At 37.3% G+C, this 23,159-nt stretch overlaps 1 protein-coding gene across 1 annotated transcript in view; it reads left to right on the plus strand.

The window, feature by feature from the left end:
- The window catches only part of TBC1D15 (TBC1 domain family member 15), a 65,526-nt gene that overhangs the window by 3,592 nt on the left and 38,775 nt on the right, over positions 1-23,159 (plus strand). Inside the window, exons 3-6 of the mRNA XM_007952464.2 lie at positions 4,647-4,785; positions 12,592-12,802; positions 20,820-20,922; positions 22,088-22,285. Coding sequence (XP_007950655.2) covers positions 4,740-4,785; positions 12,592-12,802; positions 20,820-20,922; positions 22,088-22,285 — 558 coding nt within the window. The 5' untranslated portion in view covers positions 4,647-4,739. The remainder of the gene's footprint in view (positions 1-4,646; positions 4,786-12,591; positions 12,803-20,819; positions 20,923-22,087; positions 22,286-23,159) is intronic.

The following is a 23,159-nucleotide window of genomic DNA, read 5'->3' on the forward strand; positions in this document are numbered from 1 at the left end:
CCGTGTTTCATTTGAGCTCTGTCGTTTGGTGATATTTGTGGTGTGGTGCTCATATTTAACAGCAGGCACAAAAATATGATGATACATTCTGTAGGTATGTGTAGAGCTGGTAATAGTGGGACACTTAGGGTGGCCTGCTTAGGCTCTTTCCTTAAAGAATCCCCGATGTCAGAATCTAGGTCTTTTCGGGCTGGTCACATATGCCACTTGAGAAGCTGAAGATTCATGCTTGGGAGGGCACGTCTGGATGCCAGTGTTCTGAGAACTGAGTGGAGGCAAAGAGATGGGAGTCTCACCATCTTTATTATATAGTTGCACTTTTAATTAATTCTCCTGTTTTTAGTGCAGTATCCCTTTGCTCAGTGTGCTGGTTTTCCCTAATCCAGAGATATTTTGCTTTATACCTAATGAATAAGCCTCTAGCCTCTGTACTTTTGTTAGCTGACTTCTTTTCAGCCTGACTTTTATCCTTATTTCCAGAAGTCCCTTACTTCAATTTGTATCCTTTGGATGGTGAGGGGATTCTGTGGATGCTTCTCAGCTTTCTCACAGCTATTTAGGGTTAAGTGTTCTCAGATCTAAACTATCAATAATCAGTTTTCTTGTTTTCGGTTCTTTTTTTAAAAATCCTGTCCTGTTTTTTCTCAATACCTTTACAAAAAGGAGCAGAGGTAAATTTGTTTAATTTGGCATTTCTAAATTAGACTTAAGATGCTTTATATTTATCTTAATTGTGCACTTCACTCATTCATTCAACACATACTGGCGTGCTTACTATATGCCAGGTTCTAGGAGTACAACTATGAACAGAACAAATCCCTGCCCCTCTTCCGCTTATGTTCTAATGGATGCAGGAGAGACTGTACACAAGTAAGTAAAATATGCATTGTGTGAAATGGTGATAGATGCTATGGTGAGAAAGTGGGCAAGGGAATGGTAGGTGCTCTTGACCAGGATGGGTGGGTGTTGTGTTTTTTAAATTGGGAAAATGTAATTGAGAGAAAATTACAAAAAAATTGAGAAAACAATACTCCATAATTTTATCCATTTCCTTTTTTCCCCTGTTTTTCAGTTTACTTGCATTTCTTAGTTTTTCTTGGGCGTTTGTAATATTTTCCTGTTTCTACACATTTTCCTTTTTTTTAAATTGTGATTTGGGTGAAAGTTTACAGAGCAAATTCACTTTCCATACAGCAGTTCACATGCACTTTGTCTCATGACGTTGACTACAATTTACCACAGTGCAACAGCTCCCTTCCCACCTCCTCACCATAGTTACCTCTTCCCTGTGTCCTTCCCTCCATGCACTCCTGCTGCCTGAGCTGTTTCCCTGTGCACACACAGCCCTTCTATTCTCCTATGATTTTTCTCTCTAAGGAGTGTATCTACCTAGTGTAAATGTTTACCTCATATGCCTGCCTCTTGTTTGGCTGAAAGCCACAGGTGTGGGTTCAATTCCAGACCTGAAGGGCAGTTAGGGGCCAAAGTCTCAGGGGTTCTACCAGGCTCTATCAGACCAGCAAACCTGGTCCCTTTTTTTTTTCCAAATGATTTTGAGTTTTTTTCCACATTGTTCTCCCACTCTGTCCAGGATCTCCTACATAGATTCCCCTCCAAGTGATTGACATTGGTAGCCAGGGACCATCTAGTTCTTCTGGTTTCATAGTCGTATAGGCTGAGGATCACATGGTACCAGTTGCTTGGACTAATTGTTTCCATGAATCTTTGGTTTTCTTCATTCTGCTTTGCTCTGGACAAGGAGAGGCCCATTGCACATTTTCCTTTTAAAAATAATTTTACTAGCAATACATGATTACATTCTTACTGTGAAATACTCAAAAGCAGAGAAGTCCTGCTTTACCATGACACTGTCTTGGCTTTTCCTGTTTAGTATAATGTCCTTCCACTCCTTTATCGGTACGTATTTCTGTCTATATATGTACATGTAGGAAGGCTGGTTTTCTTCTGTGGATTATTTAATTGCATAATTAATATACTATATGCGTTTTTGCTTTACCATTATATACTTGTTTTAAGCATTAACATATACTAGTCTTTCAACTTTTGTGTGATATGTTTCTTTTTTCTATAATTGATTTTTTGTTGTTGTTGAGAAAATATATAGAAGAACATATACCAGTTCCAGTTTTTACATGTACAATTCAGTGATATTGATTACATTCTTCTAGTTGTGTACTTTTTCACCCTCCTTTTCTGAGTTGTTCTTCCTTCATTAACATAAACTCGCTATCCCCTAAGTTTGCTATCCAGTCTTTTGAGTTACTGTCATTAATTTGATCCTATATGGATAGACCTTAAAAGATTGCAGTGCTTAAGGATATTCTTTACTAGTTAAGCTAAACTATTATTTGCTTTTAAGAAGAACTCAGAGGTTATTTTTGGTTTAGGGTTTAAAGATTATCTCAGGAGAGTAGTTTCAGCAGTTTACCTAGTTCCAAGGCTCCAGAAAGTCAGGTATCCATGAGAATTTGAAATTCTGGACTTCATTTTACCCCTTTTGATCACTACTCATCTATAGAATCTTTGATCAAAATATTCAGTAATGGTAGCCAGGCACCATCTGGTTCTGGTCTCATGACAAAGGATGCAGTTGTTCATGGAGGCAGTTAGCCATAAATTCTGTTTTCTTCTCCTATTCCTGACTTTCCCTTCTTCTTCTGTTGTTCCAGGCAAATAGAGACCAATTGCTGTGCTGCTTGCAATCTTTTGAGACCCCAGGCACAATGCAGTGAATTAGGAGGTAGAACAGAAGCCCTACACACAATATTAGGCCAGTTAACTGGGATGTCCCATAAAACCATGACCCTAAAACTCCAAACCAAGGAACCAAAGCCCATTAGGTATTTGGCTGTACATAAGCAAAACATCCTCAGCAGCTACTCCTTTTTTGGGGGTGGGGTGGTTGGTGGTGGTTGTAAATGTACGATCACACAACTTTTCCCAATTTAATTTTTTGCAGGTGTCTTACTTATTGACAGCAATTGTACTAATTGGCAGTGCAACCCTACCCTTAATCAGGGTGATTTTTCCATCATCATAAATCGAAACTCGGTACTCCATAATATTGTATAGTATTTCATTTCCTAACCCTTTAGTTTGCTGACTCATTCCTCATTTGATGAATGTTAGAGTATTTTTTACTTTTTCATACTTACAAACAATAATGCAGTGGGAATTCTTGTATGTACTTTTGTGTATGTGTTGTATTTCTGCGGAGTAGGTGATGAATAGAGTTATTCTGGTGAAACAGGCGTATTTTAAATTTTAATAAACATGGCTAAATTGCCCTCCTGGAGTCAGTACGAGGGAGCACTGTCATCAATAGTGTATGAGACCCAACAGTAGAAAGACCTATAAGCAGAACACATACCCCAGGGTGATATACCAACCTATTCTAGGGTGATAAACCCCTTAGATCAATCAGCCATGAGATATCAGAGGGGCAGCATTCACATTGAAGGAAAGCTGGACAGACAGGAATGCATAGACAAGAAGGGCACAGGGAAGGGGTATTACAGGGAGGAGAGGGGAGGAGAGCTTTTTATGGTTGGGGATTGTAATCGGGGCCATGAAATCAAATGTGCTTGAGCTGTTGAGAATAAAATGGATCTGCTTTGTAAATTTTGCACCCAAATCACAATGGGAAAAAAAAAAAAGTAGTTTATGAGAGCCTCTTTCCTTACACTAACATATTTGATACATATTTTTAATTAATATATATATTAAAATTGATATATGTATATATAAATTGATACACATTGATATATATTTAAATTAATACATATTTTAAAATTTCATTTTAACTGCTTTTCTCTGATTGCTCCTGAGGTTGGACACCTTTTTATATGCTTGGCACTTGATATTTCTTGTTTGACTTGCTTGTTCATACTGTTTGTGTATTTTTTTGTTTGTTTGTTTTGAAGTTTTTCTCTTGTCTGTTGTATGTTATGGAAACATTTTATCTCTTTTGTTTTACTTATTTATGGTGCCTCATTGCATAGAAGTTTAACTTTTTGATTTAGTCAGATGATTATTATAACCCTTTAGACTTTTGGTTTTATCCTGTTTTTAAATGGGAAACGCTATGAAACTTCACATGTAAAATTTTATTTGTAGCTTTTGACTAATTGGCTAATTTTGATTGCCAATAAAAGACTATGCAACCAATATGACTTAAGTGAATAGCCATTGTTGGCTGTTTTCCTCAAATAACCAGAAGTCTGGAGGTTGGGAGCTATTTGCAATGGCTTTCTTGCTTTTGTTCTTTTGGTGTAAGATGGCTACCATATTTTTTAGGTATGACAACTGCATTCAAAGCTGGAAAAAAGGGGGGGGCGGGAATAGGACTTTTATTAGGATAGCAGAAGCATTTCTAGAATTCCCACAGTTGACTTCTGTTTATGTTTCATTGTCAACTCTAACTGCAAGGGAAGCTGGATAAGCTTTCTTGCTTTTTTAGTAAAGATAGCAAAAGAGAAGAGTAGAGGAAATAGTGTTCAGTTTTCCCACTAACATTGTCTGCCATGACCTACAAACTTAATTTATATAGAATCTGAGATGATACTTTGGATTGAAATTGAATTCCAGTTTTAGACCATAAATATTTTATGTTATAATTATTTTAGGACTCCAGTTCAGTTGTAGAATGGACTCAGGCCCCAAAAGAAAGAGCTCATCGAGGATCGGAACATCTGAACAATTACGAAGCAGAGTGGGACATGGTTAATACCGTTTCATTTAAAAAGAAACCACATACCAATGGAGGTATGAATTAAATCTTTTGAAATCATAAACTTATTTCTACATTAAACTAGTAAATTAAAGTGTGAAAAAAAGTTTTTTAATGTTCGTTAGAAGAAGGATGATTTGATGTTTTTGCTGTTGGTTGTAACTTCAAAAAAAGATTTAGAAATGCTTGTTCTGTTTTGTAGTGATAAATGGTAGAAAATAGAAACACTTAAAAAATGTCTGGCTGTCTTTCATTTATGTTTTTTTTTCTTCAGTATAATTTTTTTTTTAAAGATCATGTTGTTTTCATCATAAAGCTGCAGGGGGAGATGGAGTATGTAACTAAACCATACTGTTCTAGTTCAGTGTTTACTGGGATTTTCACCACTCAATACAGGCTCCCCTTTGCATTTATTCACTGACTTTTCCCTTCTCTCTGTATTTATTTAAATCTGTATATGCTATGTGGGGAGCTCTGGTAGCATAATGGCTAAGACACTTGCCTGCTAACCAGACGGCTGGCGGTTCAAACCCACCAGCCACTCCTTGGAAGGAAGGTTGGGCAATCCTACTTCCGTAGTGATACTGCCTCGGAAACCCAAGGAGGGGTCGCTATGAGTCGGGGCCGACTCGATGGCACATAACAACAACAACAACAACATATGCTATGTGGTGAGTATCTACCTGTAGTTAACAAAAACGACCAGCCTGACATTACTGTGTGTGCTAGTTCATGTAAGAGATGTGGTTTGTATACATATACCTTAAATCTACCCTGATATATAAATGAGGAAAGTAGACTGTCTTTAATGTGGCCAGCTTATTTGTGATTTGTTTTTAAAATACTGAATACTTGAATAGAGATAAAATTTTATGTTTAGTTTTAATTTCTGAAATTGATTTCTTGATGTTAAGTAAAAGGATATTTTATCTCAGTGTTTCTTAGTCTAGATTAGGATTTATCTACATCTTACCCAGGTGAAAAAGGCTACCCAGAATTTACTGGAACATGCATTGCATTTATATAAATTAATTTTCATTATGGTCTGTGGAATCATTTCATATACAGTAGTTACTCTTTATACTTTGTCATTTGTGGGAGACAGTGGCAATTAAGAAGTATATAGTAATTCCCAAGCTTTGGCTAATAATCAGCTCATCGTGTGTATGTGTGGTGGTTTTTTTTCTTTCCTTCCTCCTTTTCACATTACCTTTCTAATGAGAGGAAACATTTCCTACTGGAACAGTGCCAAATGTCAAAGAAAGATGAAACCACAGAATTTTAATGTAGCATGTGAGGTGATTTTTTTAAACTTCTCTAGACTCAACGGCAAACGACAACAACAGAGTAGATCTTATGGATTGGTTTATGTGAATTGCTATTTTTTGTTGCCTTATACTGTTAAATTCCTGAAAATGAAAGAAAAGAGGCTATAAGAATGAGTGAGGAGTGAGTTTTCAGACTATTGTAAAAGAAAGAAGCATTACATGGATGTTTATGTTGTTAGGTGCCATCATGTTGTCTCTGACTCATAGCGACCCTGTGTACAGCAGAACAAAACACTGCCAGGTCTTGTGCCAGCCTCATGATCCTTGCTATACCTGAGCCCATCATTCCAGTCACTGTGTCAGTCTATCTCGTCGAGGGCCTTCCCCTCTCTTATTGACCCTCCACTTTACCAACTATGATATCCTTCTATAGGGAATGGTTCCTTCTGACAGCATGACCAACATAGATAAGATGAACTCTGGCCATTCTTGCTTCCAAGGAGCATTCTGGCTGCACTTCTTCCAGGAAGTGCATATATTCACTATACAGAGAAAGGAGAAAAGTCAGTGAATATATTTGTTAGTCCTTTTAGCAGACCATAGTACTCTTAGCATTCTTCTCCAACACTACAACTCAGAAGCATCAACTCTTCTTTGGTCTTCCTTATTCCTTGCCCAGCTCTCACATGCATAAGAGGTGATTGAAAATACCATCCCTTGGGTTAGGCTCACCTTAGTCTTCAAGGAGACATCTTTGCTCTTAATCACTTGAAAGAGGTCTTTTGCAGCAGATTTTCCCAGTCCAGTACATCTTTTGATGTCTTGACTACTGCTTCCATTGGTGTTGATTGTAGAACCAAGTAGTATGAAATCCTTGACAACTTGAATCTTTTCTCCATTTATCGTGAAGCTGTTTATTGGACCAGTTGTGAGACTTTTTGTTTTCTTTGCAATGAGGTGTAATCCATACTGCAGACTGTAGCCTTTAATCTTTGTAAGTAAGTGCTTCAAGTCATTCTCACTTTCAGCAAGTAAAATTGTGTCATCTGCATATGGCAGGTTGTTAATGAGTCTTCCTCCAATCCTAATGCCGTGTTTTTCTTCATATAATCCAGCTTCTCAGATTATTTCCTCAGCATACAATTTGAATAAGTATGATGAAAGGATACAACCTTGACCCACTCCTTTCTTGATTTTTAACTATGCGGTATCCCCTTGTTCTTTTTGAATAACAGACTACTGGTCTGTGTACAGATTCCTCATAAGTACAATCAGGTGTTCTGGAATTCCCATTCTTCTCAATATTATCCATAATTTGTTATGATCCACACAATCAGCTGCTTTTGCATAGTCAATAAAACGCAAATAAACATCTTTCTGGTGTTCTTTGCTTTTAGCCAAGATTCATCTGGCATCAGCAATGATATCCCTTGTTCCATGTCCTCTTCTGAATCCAACTTGCATTTCTGGAAGCTCTCTATCAATATACTGCTATAATCCTGTTTGAATTGTCTTCAGTAAGATTTTACTTGCATGTGAAATTAATGATACTGTTCGATAATTTCCACATTCTGTGGGATCACTTTTCTTTGGATTGAGTACAAATATGGATCTGTTCCAGTCAGTTGGGCAGGGAGCTGTCTTCCAAATCACTTGGAGTAACTGAGTGAGTGCCTCCAGCATGGCATCCATTTGTTGAAACATCTCTGTGGGTATTTTGCCAATTCCTGGAGCCTCGTTCTTCACCAGTTCTTTCGGTGCAGCTTCGACTTCTTCCTTCAATACCATTGGTTCTTGATCATATGCCGCCTCCTGAAATGGATGAACATTGACCAGTTCTTTTTGGTACAGTGACTGTGTATTCCTTCTATGTTCTTTTGATATTTCCTCCATCATTTAATATTTTGCCCATAGAATCTTTCAGTATTGCAACTCAAAGTGTAAATTTTTTCCTCAGTTCTTTCAGCTTGAGAAATGCCTAGTGTGTTCTTCCTTTTGGTTTTCTAACTCTAGGTCTTTGCACATTTTATTACAGTAATTGGCTTTGTCTGCCTGAGCTGCTCTTTGAAATCTGTACAGCTCTTTTGTCATTTCTTCCATTTGCTTTAGCTACTCTCCGCTCAAGGGCAGGTTTCAGAGTCTCTTCTGACATCCATTTTGGCCTTTTCTTCCTTTCCTGTCTTTTTAATGACCTCTTGGTTTCTCCTGGATGATGTTCTTGATGTCATCCCACAGTTCCTCTGGTTTTTGGTCATTGGTGTTTAGTGCATGCAGCCTATTCTTTAAATGGTCTCTAAATTGGGAGCTCTGGTAGCATAGTGGCTAAAGCACTTGACTGCTAACCAGAAGGCTAGCGGTTCAAACCCACCAGCCACTCCTCGGAAGGAAGGTTGGGCAATCCTACTTCTGTAGTGATACTGCCTCGGAAACCCAAGGAGGGGTCGCTATGAGTCGGGGCCGACTCGACGCACATAGCAACAACAACAAAAATTCAGGAAGGATATTATCAAGGTTATATTTTGGCTCTTGTGGACTTGTTTTAATTGTCTTCAGCTTCAAGTTGAACGTGCACATGAGCAGTTGATGGTCTGTTCCACAGTCAGCTCCTGGCCTTGTTTTGGCCGAAGATACTGAACTTGCCACAGATATAGTCAATCTGATTCCTGTGCATTCCATCTGGTGAAGTCCACGTGTATAGTCATCACTTATATTGTTGAAAAAAGGTATTTGCAATGAATAAGTCATTGGTCTTGCAAAATTCTGTCATGATCTCCAGTGTTATTTCTATCTCCAAGGCCATATTTTCCAACTACTGGTAACTCTTTTTGCATGTTCAGTCAGTTTCAAACTGCAGAAGTTGGTAGAAATCTTCAATATCCTTGTTTTTGGCTTTGGTAGATGGTGTGTAAATTTGAATAATAGCAGTATTAACTGGTCTTCCTTGTAGGCATGTGGATATATCCTATCACTGACAGCATTGTACTTCAGGACAGATCTTAAAACATTTCTTGTGGTGATGAATGCCACACCATTTGTCTTTAATTTGTCATTCCCAGGATAGTAGATCATATGTTTGTCTGATTCAAAATGGCCAAAACCAGTCCATTTCAGCTCACTAATGCCTAGGAGGGAGCTCTGGTAGCATAGTGCCTAAGGCATTTGACTGCTAACCAGAAGGCTGGCGGTTCAAACCCACCAGCCACTCGTCGGAAGGAAGATGGAGCAATCTACTTCCGTAGTGATACTGCCTCGGAAACGCAAGGAGGGGTTGCTATGAGTCAGGTCTGACTCGATGGCACATAACAACAACAACAACAACAATGCCTAGGATATTGATCTTTATGCGTTCCATTTCATTTTTGACAACTTCCAGTTTTCCTATATTCATACTTCGTACATTTCATGTTCTAATTATTAATGGATGTTTGGATCTGTTTCTACTCGTTTTGAGTCATGCGACATCAGCCAGTGGAGGTCCCGAAAGCTTTACTCTGTCCATATCGATGTGGTTGACTACTGTGAGGAGTCAGCTCTTCCCCAGTCAAATTTTGAGTGCCTTCTGACCTGATGGGCTCATTATCCGGCAGTATATCAGACACTGTTTCAGGGTTATTCATAAAGCTTTCCAGTAATATATCAGCGTTTCAATGCTATTCATAAGGTTTCACTGGCCAATTGTTCGAGAAGTGGGTGGCCTCTTCCTTCTTCTGAGTCTTTCTTAGCCTGGAAGCTCTGCTGAAACCTGTCCACCATGGGTAATCATGCTGACATTTTACAGCACAGTGGCATAGCCTCCAGCCTCTCAGCAACACATAAGCCACCACAGGATGACAAACTGATAGACAGCTTCATCTCCCTTAGTTGTTCCTAACCCCTCTGCACTTGCCTACTTCTTGCAATGGCCTTAATATAGAGCCACACCCAAGTGAACAGGAGCCGCCAAGCCCTGGGCTGTTACCTGGATAAGGAAAATATAATCTGACAGAAAAGATCTCTGAAATCACTGTTCACAGCCTTTGCTGCATATTGAAATCACCTGGAGAGGCTTTAAAAACTACCAATGCCTAAGTTTCTCCCAACCAATGAAATCAGACTCTGGAGATGCAGCCTGAACATCTGCATTTTTTAAAGCTCTCCAGGTGGTTTTAATGTGCATTCAGCATTGAGAACCTCTGTGTAGCTTAGCAAAAAATCCACAGCTACAAATACTGCTTAAGATGCTTGTTGTATAGAGTTACTTATAAGTTAAAAGCCTTTATTTTCTAATTTTTAAAAATTAAGGAGATGTTTTCTGAGTTCAAAATTTAGATTTATGCCATTAGGAAACATTTTTTTATATTTTTTAAAAGTACTTTTTCTCAAAGAAAGAGTTTTATGTTTTTCACCTAATGAACTTTACAGGAGCCCTGTTGGCACCGTGGTTTTAGCACTGGCCTCTCATGAAGCTTTTATTTCTAGTGGAGGAACTTGTAAATATGGTGATATCTCTTTAACTGTTTTATCAGTTTTAAGTAATGAAATGTGTGAGGCATTTTATTTTGCATTTAATGAGTAATATCTTTCTCTTCTGTAAGGGAAAATTTATATAAAATCTTCACTCTTGAATATGTATAAATTCCTGATAATTCCTATAGCATATACATAGTATATATTTTCCACATGATACTCTTTTACTAATTAAATGTTCTTCGGTCAGTTTAAGAATTTAAGTAAAAAATGGTCTATATCTAACTTTTCAATACATGTATTTTCAAGTTTTATTTATCTTTCCTAGGTAGTCCAAGTGCAGTCGTACTTAAATGATTTATTGAGAAGTTGGAACTTAAAATTATTCTCACTTTGCTGTCACCTTGTAGTGGTGTTAAGAGCTCTGTAATATAGATATTAGTGAAGTGTGATATAAAGTAGACAAGTGGGCGTGTGGTAATCTAGTACTGGTCTTAGATCTGAATACATCACTTACAGTAGAAGTTAGGTCAGTACAGGTAAGTTACCTAAGCTGTGCTGGACTTCCTTTCAAATGGTAGTTGTTTACCTGCCCGTGAAATAGTGACTGATGCTTGTGTTCTTTGTGTGTGGATGTTTCTGTAAGCTGTGGATTTCACTGTGCCAGTTTAGAAGCTCTTGTTGAAGATGATGGAGTTCTTTGTAGTGTTCCTAACTACAAAGGAAGGGGTGATATACATGCGGGTCAACATCAATTGATCTGACTTTGATCAAGTCCTATATAGTTTATCTTTGTGGAACTGATAATGTGGGACAGAATTAATGATGATCTTGGATAACAGAATAGTATGACATTTCATATGAGTAACATAAAAGAATTTTTAAAAAAATTTCAAAGACATATTTATATCTGAGTTAAAACATTAAAATTGGCATTTTAGATTATAAATTATAAATATCACTGTCATTAGTGAGAAAAAAACATTTTCATTAAATATATAATGTCTAAGTTACTTGTTATTAATTATGCTGTTATTCATGAACTTAGGAATTTAAATTCATAAATAGTCCACAAAATCAGAAAATACTGTATTTTATATAATTATACTTTGGTTTGAACTGGGGCCTTAATTTAGTGAAAGATTGACTTAGCAGAAAGGTTGGGTGCATCCATTCTGGTTTGAAACAGTCACAACTTAGTTGTCTTTTCATCCTCAATTCTTCAGTGCTGAATTTGTGCACATATCTCTGTGTCTGTGTATTCACTCCAGTGTTATTTTTTATACTAGTGTGCTTTACCTTCACTCTCAGTGTATCTCAGTGTAGTCCAATAAAAATAATTGTAAAAGGAAGTGGAGAAACAAAGTTTTTTTTTTTTTTTTTTTTTTTAAATGACTTCCACAAAGGCATCCCATCGTTCTTATTTGGGGGGGAGTGGGAAGGGCTGACATTTATTGCGTATTTACTATATGCTGGTGCTGTACTAGTTCATTGACAAGTATTATCTAATTTAATTCTTAGTATAGCATTGGGAGGTAAGTATAATATCTCCATTTTACGGAAGAAGAAACCAAGGCTCAGAGAGTCAACTCTTTGTCCCACATCATTCAGAAAGTTGATGGTGTTGCAGTTCAGATCGAACATGCTTGCCTCCAAAGTTGTGATAACTTTCGGGAAAAGCTTGTATTTTAAATAAGGATAACATTTTTTGAATTTGTATATGGAGAATGGGAGCTCTGGTAGCATAGTGGCTAAGGCACTTGACTGCTAACCAGAAGGCTGGCGGTTCAAACCCACCAGCCACTCCTCGGAAGGAAGGTTGGGCAATCCTACTTCCATAGTGATACTGCCTCGGAAACCCAAGGAGGGGTCGCTATGAGTCGGGGCCGACTCGACGGCAAATAACAACAACAACAACAACATATGGAGAATAACTTTCTCTTTTTTAAATCATTCTTTTAAGAAAATGTAAATTGCTGTTTTTAATACAACCGGAGGCCATAGTAATTTGAGTGTTACAGTGATTCATAGGTTCAACAAATTTTTCTTAGGCAGTCATTAAGAGCGCTGTCAGTACCTTTTAAAAAGGTGAACAAAAATATTTTGCCCCACTTTCTTCTTTTTAAGATGCTCCAAGTCATAGAAATGGGAAAAGCAAATGGTCATTCCTGTTCAGTTTGACAGACCTGAAATCAATCAAGCAAAACAAAGAGGGTATGGGCTGGTCGTATTTGGTATTCTGTCTAAAGGATGACGTCATTCTCCCTGCTCTGCACTTTCATCAAGGAGATAGCAAACTACTGATTGACTCTATTGAAAAATATGTGGTATTGTGTGAGTAAGTATCAAATTATTTTCTACTTCCTGAAACTGAATTGTTGTGTCAGTCCCAAGGCAAACTGCTTTTACTGGTCTTTGGCCTCAGTGACCTATGTGCGGGGTGAGGGCACAGGCAGCTTTGTTTTTTCTGGGATATTTTCTTTGGATTAATGGCTGAATAAAATTTTGTCATTTCAATAAATTGGATCTGAGACTTACCATCTTTTTTTTTAAGTAGTTCGGTATGTTTTATATATATTTAAATGCATTAGTGATTTATGGATTATGCATTTACCCAATTTACTTTTTATTATGTATTTTCTGTTAAACATAAATTTTCATTGTATGTTACAAATTTAAGTCAGATAAGTCTAATCCTTTATAAGAGTAGTTATAAGTAAGGAAGAGAAGGCCTTCTTACTTTCCAAAAATCTTATGTCTCATATTTATTTATCTGGTGGTGTAGTGCCTAAGGCACTGGACTGCTAACCAGAAGGCTGGCAATTCAAACCCACCAGCTACTCCTTGGAAGGAAGTGTATCCTACAGATAGATACTGCCTCAGAAACCCCAAGAGGGGTTGCTATGAGTCAGGACCAACTCGACAGTAGTAAGTTTGGATTTTTGGTTTATGTGCATTTGTACATGCACACAACATATTTTTTCTTGATCACTCAAATATTTTTTTGGCATCTATTACATGTCATACCTGGTACTTGTTGCTCAATGTTAAGTAGTGAACAAAACTGGAGTGTTTCTGGATCTCTGAGAGTTTATGGTTTTGTAAAAGATGCTGAAGACTAAATAGAAAGTAAAATTGAGAAACTAAGGTAAAGTACAACATACTTTGGGAGCTTTGAGGAAGGGTACCTGATTCACAGTAGGAGTTTGGCAGGAGTCAGAGAAAATTTTCTAGAGGAAGTTAACATAAGGTTGAGATCCGACAAATGAGTTAGCATTAGTATGAAAGAGAATGAGACATTGGAGGATGGGTTTTAAGTAGAGGGAAGAGCACGAACATAATTAAGAACAAAGTAGTTCAGTATCGTAGATGTGGAACAGGGAGGGTACCAAAGTTGAAAGTAAAGCTGAGTAAAGGCCAGTGATATTAGGCTGTTCCAGTCATCCAGATGAAATTATGGTGGCATGAGTTTAGAGAATAAGAGGAAAGAAATAGAAAATAAGTAAAGTCAGATTTTATGATCATTTGCATATGTGGAGATAAGAAGGTCAAGGTTTTTGTCTCTGGGAACTGGGGGCATGATTGATAACTACATTGCGGATGTCCTCACTATACATAGTACCAAAAACTGGATGATTTTGGTAATTCTAAACTCTAGGTTATAGTGCCCTATTGCCTCTGGCTTATGAGGTGTGTTCATCAAAACCAGTAACTAATAAGAAAGTTAGTCCTTCTTAATGGTATATGGGTCTTGGATCTTGAAGCTAGAAGCTGTAAATAGGCTACTGTGTAGGGGATTAAATAGATTTTAGTAGGGACATGATTGGGGCAGCAGGTTATGGCTGATGAGTAGCAGGTGTTAAAGACTTAGGAGTGTTAGCACATAAGCAAGCTCAGTATTAGTGCTGTGATAGAACTGTCACACACACACACACAGATACTCTTTTGATCTGAGACTTTGTTGATTAAAATGTAGTTTCTAGGATGAGGGGAGTGATGATTCCTCTCTATTCTGCTGCTCAGATCACACTGTGGAGAAATAGGCTCAGTTTTAGGCAGTGCAGTTTAAATGTACCACACTTACAGTACTGCAAGGAAGAAAGAACCAGTGTAATGAGAGGGATCAAAATGGTCACATGAAAAACGTTTGAAAACTTGGGAGTTTAATTTAGAGGAATCTCAGTATAACATTAAATACAATCCAAACTTTTTACTATAGTCAAAGAGGATCTGTCTTGCCTTAGCTCTGTTTATCTCTTCAGCCTTATATCATTCTTACTTTCTAGTCACATGGTTTCCTTTTGGTTCTTGAAACACTTTAAACTCTGTCAAGTGGTGGAAAAACAGCAGTAATAATAATAAAAATAATTATGGTTTGGTTTAGTTTTTGGTTCATGGAGTTTATAATGTTGTGGAAAACACAAATATTAAACAACTGACAAATATATGTAAACTTTGATCTGTAATAAGTTCTGTAAGAGTGTATACTAGGTTAATATGTAAGTCTTCAGTATATGAGTTGTAACTGAAACTCTGGGAGAGGATGAGATCAACTAAGGGGAGGAGAAAGTGGGACAAGATGTGAGCATAAATGATTAATTGCAAGATTCAGTGACCTAGTCAAAGAGAAAACCATCAGGAGACTGACTACATTTTGTTCTTTTTTTCTTGAACTTTATCATTAAGTTTATGATCAAACAGAGATATAGTGGTTCTTCTTGAAGGAGCAAATAGCTGACTTAAAATGACTCCTTCATAAGGTCATTATAGTAACACCAACCACCTCTCCTTTTGTGTATTTTCCTATGAAACTAGGGTAGGGAGGGTTTGCTTTTTGCATCTGCAAAAATCTAAAATGTGTAAGAGCAGTACATCAAATATTTTATCTCCAAGGCTCTTCCATACCTTAGGCTGAAAATGAACATTCCCAATCCTCTTTCACATCACAAATTACTTTGTATTACTTTGTGCCATCTAGCTCACCAGAGAGTAATGACTCGTCCAAATAGTAGAATAAAGATACTCTAAATATAGTCACCAATTTAAAAAAAAAAAAAAAAATCCCAGATTTGTATATATCATCTCCCATTAGCAATTTTTTTCTTTTTCTTTTATTTTTATTGTGATTTAGGTGAAAGTTTACAGAGCATATTGGTTTTCCATTTAACAATTTATACACATTTTGTTCTGTAACATTGATTGCAATCCCCACATTGTAATAGCACTCTTTCCACTTCCTCCCTATGGTTACTGTTTCCGTTTTTCCTATTCCTTCCTGTCTTCTGAGCTTTATCCCTGAGAAAATGCTGCCCTTTTGATCTCATAGGGTTGGTTATGTGTATCTCCCTGATGTTATTTTTCACCTTATAGGCCTGTTTGGTGTTTGGCTGAAAGTTGAGCCACGGGAGTGAGTTCAGTTCTCGGCTTGCAGGATAATCTTGGAGGTTTCACCAGTCTCTGTCAGACCAGTAAGCATGGTCTTACTTATTATTCTGAGTTTTATTCCACATTTTTCTCCCACTGTATCTTGGACCTCCTGTTGTTATCCTTTTCAGAGCAATCAGCTGTGGTAGCCAAGAACCATCTAGTGCTTCTGGTCTCGAGAGTCTTGGAATGCTGTGGTTTGCATTGTCCATTAGTCCTTTTGATTAATTGTTTCCATACGTCTTTGATTTTTGTCACTCATCTTTGCTCTGGATGGGGAGAGACCAATAGTTGCATCTTAGCCATTAGCAAATTCTTAAAGGAGAAATTAAAGGCCCTTGTTCTTGTTAGTAGTTGTTGTTTTGTTATATGCCATCGAGTCGGACCTGACTCAGTGACCCCTCCTTGGGTTTCCAAGGTAGTATCACTACGGAAGTAGATTGCCCAGCCTTCCTTCCGAGGAGTGGCTGGTGGGTTTGAACTGCCAGCCTTCTGGTTAGCAGTCAAGTGCCCTAGGCACTACGCTACCAGAGCTCCTCGTTCTTGTTAGTTAAGATCCAAATAAAGGGAATTTCTAAATTTTTAAGTTAAAATTCAAAGAGATTAAAGTTCTTAAATAGTAGCTCCAATTTTTTCTTCTGCTAGATATTAGCCATAGGGATCTCATTTCCTGTCCGTAGAGCAGTTACTCCAAGCAAAATGGTGTTTTCTGACTCATACTTTTGTGGTCAAAGATTACTGGTATAAAAATGGCTTGGGACAGCATCTGACCTCGTCTAATTTAACAAGGAAGGAAGAGAATCAAGATCAAAGTCCAGAGCTGATTCCTGTGAGGCAGAGGTCAGACATGTCTCTGCTCTCCAACTGCTTTACCAAATCTGATACCAACTGTTGCTCCCAGAAGTAGCATCCTCTATTTCTTTGCTGGCCTCAGTAATTCATTGCATTGACCACATAGAGTTCATAGACAATACTCAGGATTATGGGATTTATTAGAGAAGTAATAGGTTACAATTCAGGATCAGAAACAACTCAGTTTATAGTTCTTTGATCAAGACAGCCTCTTCTCATCAGTGCCTGCAAACACACCTCTCTCTGGCCCTTGAGGTCCCTGCACCTCAAGAGGTCTTTGACTTCTGCCCTCCTTGGCAAAGCTCTCTTAGCTCTGTTGATAAATGCCCAGAGGCACCTCACTCTGCCAGTAAGCTTCCTGCCTAAACACACTTAGTTTTCTTGCTCTGTCTTAGGCTGGTCTTTTGGGTCTTCTGCCTCTACTGCCACCATTTCTCTGTTGCTGCTTTTCATCATCTCCCATTGAATTTGTTGTTGCAACTGTCTGGCTCCTGAACTGAGGAGGTTTAGCACAGGGATCTCGGGTGCAAAGGGCATGCTTTGCTTTTGGCTCTTCTTTCTTGATAATAGTGAGATCCTTCCTTTTTACCCCTGAGATAGCTCATTTTAAGCCTAGTGAAATGGCAAAACTGACCAATCCCTATGTTAGGGTTCCATACACCTTTTTTTGGTGGTCCCACCCCCAACAAGGGAGCCATGCACCTTATTTACATTATTAACAAGCATTCCAATCCCCTTGGTAGGCCATAAGCACCTCACATTTGCATAGTCTTAACCATTCACCTGGTGGAAGTCACAAAGACCATGGTTAGAAGAGCCATGACAAACAATTCACTGCACCACAACTGTCTATGCCAGTGTCATACTTCTTTTCTTCTTCTGAGTTTAAAACTAGTTTGAAAGATACGTAAGAATCAGACTGGCACTGATCTTTTTCTCTGATTTAGCTAAATTAAACAATGTGACTTGCATCAGTAGCTATGTTATCTTCTGAAGGTATTTTTTTTTTTTTTTAATTTTTGTGATTTGGGTGAAAGTTTACAGAGCAAATTCATTTTCCATACAGCAGTTCACATACACTTTGTCTCATGACTTTGACTGCAATTTCCCATAATGCAACAGCTCTCTTCCCACTTCCTTCCCATAGTTACCTCTTCCCTGTGTCCTTCCCTCCCATGCATTCCTGCCTCCCGAGCTGTCTCCCTGTGCATACACAGCCCTTCTATTCTCCCATGATTGATCTCTGCAAGATGTGTATCTACCTAATGTAAATTTTCAGCTCATATGCCTGTCTTTTGTTTGGCTGGAAGCTACAGGAGTGGGTTCAATTCCAGACCTGAAGGACAGCTAAGACACCAGGCTCTATCAGATCAGCGAACCCAGTGCCTTTTTTTTTTTTTTAATGTTTTTGAGTTTTGTTTCACATTGTTCTCCCGCTTTATCCAGGATCTCCTACATAGATTCGGCCAATGAGTGGTTGACAGTGGTAGCTGGGCACCATCTAGTTCTTCTGGTCTCATAATCATATAGGCTTAGGATGGCATGGTGTACCAGTCCCTTGAACTAATTGTTTCCATGCATCTTTGGTTTCCTTCATTCTTCTTCGCTCTGGATGAGGAGAGACCCATTGTTGCATCTAGATGGCTGCTTGCAAGGCTTCTATAGTTTTGAAACCAGATCACAGTTTTCTTTTAAGCCTGTTGTTGTTGTTGTTATGTGCCATCAAGTCAGACCTGACTTATAGCGACCTCTCCTTGGGTTTCTGAGGTGATATCACCACAGAAGTAGATTGCCCAACCTTCCTTGGTTTGAACCACCCGCCTTCTGGTTAGCAGTTAAGTGTCTTAGGCACTGTGCTACCAGAGCACTTTTAAGCCCATTAGCAGGTGCTCATTTAAAGTTATATCTTACTATTGTAATGAATTTCAAAGTCTTAAACTTGAATGTTGGCATGAGAGATCAACTTCCCTGAATCCATAATATTTAGAGATTAAATCAGTATGGTAACCTGTAGGTGGAAACATGTAACAATATTCTGGAATGCCAACCCTTGTTTTTCATTGAGTGCTACAATTGCCTAGCAGTATTCTACTTGTCCCTTGACTGGTGTACTACCCTTCCCCCATTACCTTCAAGAAGCTAAGGCTAAATTTCCTTGTCCCTTTCCTCTTCCTCGGCCTTCTGTATCCTCACCCCCAGTTATACAGCATTGGGCATTGAAAAATTAAATGCTTCCTTTTGAAAAAAAAAAAATCCAAAACCAAACCCACTGCTATGTAGTGGATTCTGACTGGTAGCAACTCTTCAGGACAGAGTAGAACTACTCCTGAGTGTTTCCAAGGCTATATGTAAATATTTATGGATGTAAGCTACCAAGTATTTCTCCTATGGAGATCTCGTGGGGTCAAACCTCTGGCCTTTTTGATAGCAGCTGAGTGCTTTAACCACTGTGGGAAAAAAAATGTCATTGAAGGTTGGTTGGACAGTCATTTCTTTTCATCTTTAGTTTAGTGGCCATTGTTTTTGGGTCTGGAAGTTTTAATAATTAGCTGAGCTGAGATAGAGGAAGGTTGCATATTTGTTCTCCCTCTACATGTAGCCAGTGCTTTGACTTTCATAGTCATTTCTTTTATTTGGATTTTAAATGAATAATTTGACTTGATTTGTTGTTAGAAAAAGGTAATAGCCATAGCAGGAGCAACACTATGCTAGGAAAAAAGTTATTCCTATATTAGCTACTTTCATTTTGGTGCTTCATTTAAAATTAGACCTATCATTACAAACATGCTTTGTGAGAATGTATAGGTATTTATATTGCATGTCAGCCCCACAAAAAAAAGTTCAGAAAAACATCTTTAGTGAAAATTTAAAGTTTTGAAAAGTATTAATTTTTTTTCTACTTCAAATGACTCAACCTTAGCTCCTTTTAAAAAGCCAAAGGTCTTATTAGCTACTATTGTTTCTGAAGAGGAGTGTTGTTTTTGACTGTAATCATGTTTTGGATTTCATATCTCTCTAGCATTGCTGTTACATGCTGTTATGTTAGAACTGAGAAGAGATAACTGTTATTAAAGTTCTTATCTCAAGCATTTATAATAAACTAGAGATAGCAGGAAAATAACACAGTTTTTATTTTGAAGACAGAAAAGTTGTGAATTTATTACAATTGACTGAGTGATAGCTTAGTAGAAAAAGATAGAACAGTTCATTTGATTATGTGAAAGTAGAGACATATTTGGAAGGCATTGTATTCTGTAGTTATTGAGAAAATGTAGAGAGAGACTTTCTTCTAGAGCTTAATAAGCAAGAATTAAAAAGCTGTATATTAAGTGTTAAACACAGTGATATGTGTATTTACAATTATGGTTTGCATATGTAGTGGTCTTTACAACTTTTTTTTCCCTCATATACTTGAGTTTTTTGTTTGTTTGTTTTAAATTACATTGGGAGGGGTCCCATAATATTCTAAGTGCTTCTCTACTTTCTTGATCTAGCCTGGTGATGGTGGGAGTGGGTGTTTGCTGAGGCTCTTAAGAGCCCAGTCCTCACGGACAAGGGCAGCCCATGTCATCTGGGCTTTAGAACTTATTAATGGTATTGTATCTTGTATTTTTTTGTTTTTGTTTTTTGTTTTGCAATATATTGACCTAGCTGTGGAATGAAGTTAGGAACAATTTAAAAATAAGACATATTTTCCCTATGGAATGTATTTTGTATACTTTACGATAAATCGTAAAGTGTCTTGGTTATGATAATAAAGGCAGATGTATTGTAAGGTTTTTCTACTGTAACTCTAAATGAGAATTTACTTTTCATTACAGTTGAGTACTGTTGGCTTTACCTAGAATAAAGATACACTTCAACTCTTGCATTTGTTAATTTATATTGTTAATTTCGTTTTGTTTCATATGGTCTTGAAATTCTTTAAAATAGTTACTAAATATTTGCTAATATTAATGCTATTTTAGAACTGGACATTTAACAGATATTTATTATGAACCTATGCATTAGTTATTTATTCAGGTAGTAAGTGATGCAGTATTATAGTATTTTCTACAAATCCCTTCATTTTATTGCAGCTCTCCACAGGATAAAAGGACACTTCTTGTGAATTGTCAGAATAAGAGTCTTTCACAGTCTTTTGAAAATCTTCTTGATGAACCCGGCTATGGTTTAATACAAGTATGTTTCTGAAATCTATCCTGCATTAATATGTTAGTCTGACTCCATTGTTGTATATGTCTTCTACCTCTCATCTTCCTAGAGTACACACGGTTGTATATGTGGGTGTGTGTAAACTTATGGAACCAGTCTTTGCTTTTTTAGAAATAATATCCCATATTAGTTATAAGATATAGAGCTTCCTTGTTTCTTAGTTACTCTTACAACATAATTTATCATAATACTGAAACTGGACATCAGGAGACTTTTATTGTCTTAATAGCTTTTATTTAGGTTTAGATGAAGTCACTGAGTAAGCCACTTTGAATTCATTAACAGTCAGTTTAGGTAAACTAACGAGAGGTATTCATTCATTTATTCACTTACTCATTCAACAGATGTTTGAGTGCAAATTATGTCCTAAGTGCACTCTTCTTGGTTTTGAAGACAGAAGTTTGTTAACAAGATAGAGAACATTTTAGAAGGGAGGACAAGAGAGCTAAAAATGACTTAAAATGAAAATGAAGAGAACTATTTTTTTTGTGTGAAAACAATCCTTTTAAAGATAGACTTTAAATAAGTAGAACTTTTTGCTAAATATGACTGAGCAGGCAGTTTGCACCTGGGAAGTAACTCTGGGACTTAGTAGTAGAAAAACTTTTGCTGTTTTCCAGTAGAGCACTGTCCCAGAACAAATTATTTTGTTTGTAATTATTAAAGTAATTAAATTCAGATGTTATCTCCTACTTAAACATTATGAATTTTGGAATTTAGCTATCAAATATTTTGTGTTAGATTAGTGTGGTAGTGCACACTTCAAGAAACACTTTTTTTTTTTTGTGAAGGCAGGACTGCTAGACAGAAGAAAGCTGTTGTGGGCCATTCATCACTGGAAAGTAAGCACTGCATATTTCTGATGTATGCAGATTGAATGAAGCCTGCAAATCATTTGTTTATCTGAAATTTAATCAATAACATTGACTTGTCATTTATTATACTGGCTTAACCCAAATGAAAAGGTTGACTTAGAAATTTAAATTTTCCTTCTGAGAAAAAAAGATTTGAAGATAATCTTAGATCTCTCTGTTGTAGATCTGATTTTCCCCCTTCGTCCCTTTTGACCATCACAAGGTATTTTCATTCTTTATTTGAATTAATAATGTTAACCTTTCTCCCTGTTACATAGAAAATTAAAAAGGATCCATATACAGCAACTATGGTAGGATTTTCAAAGGTCACAAACTACATTTTTGATAGTTTGAGAGGCAGCGATCCTTCTACTCACCAACGACCACCTTCAGAAATGGCGGATTTTCTTAGTGATGCTATTCCAGGTCTAAAGATAAATCAACAAGAAGAACCAGGATTTGAAGTCATCACAAGAGTGAGTGGTAACACTTAACGCTTTTAACAGAAGTGCTTTCAAAAAGTGTACAGAATGCTATAGAAATACAAACTCAGTTTTGCTGATACCTGCCTTTTCTCTATAATCCTTTTTTAACTTTTTCACTAATATCTCTTACAACTAATGCATGTCCTGTCACCAAATTCTTGATTTTTTTCTCTATTGATTATTTATACTTCTTTCCTGTTCATCTCTGTTGGATCTCTGATTTCTTTTTTTTGTTGTTGGAAAACTATATCTAACACTGTTGTTGTTGTTATGTGCCGTCAAGTGGTACCCGATTCATAGCAACCCCTCCTTGGGTTTCCAAGGTGGTATTACTATGGAAGTAGATTGCCCAGTCTTCCTTCCGAGGAGTGGCTGATGGGTTTGAGCCGCCAGCCTTCTGGTTAGCAGTCAAGTGCCTTAGTCACTATGCTACCAGAGCTCCTAACACAGTGTTTGCTAATTCACCATTTTTCAGGTATATAGTTTAATTTCAATTACATTAATCATGTGCAAGCATTGCCCATAATTGATGCCAAATTTTCCCAACACCATAAACAAAAACTCTCTGCTTTCTAAACAATGATTCCTTCTCCCCCACCACCTCTGGTAACTACTAATATCTTTGATTACTTTTTGATAATAATGAACTGTTTCGTAAGTGCATAGCAGTCAGTGAATAATGAGCCTTGCCTATTGCCTCTGGTTCTGTTCCTGATCTGCATGTTTTCTCATTAGGCACTGAGGCAGCTGGTCAGAACACTACTGTAATGTTCTCTTGAGTAAGATGGGTTTTGGTCCTGAACTATGGCAAATCTTTATATATGCGCAACAAGACTTCAATTTGCTACAATTCTAGGCTTGCACA

This window comes from Orycteropus afer, unplaced genomic scaffold, assembly GCF_000298275.1.
Source record: "Orycteropus afer afer isolate SDZICR_OR568_19922 unplaced genomic scaffold, OryAfe1.0 scaffold00339, whole genome shotgun sequence".
NCBI classification, from domain to species: Eukaryota; Metazoa; Chordata; class Mammalia; order Tubulidentata; family Orycteropodidae; genus Orycteropus; species Orycteropus afer.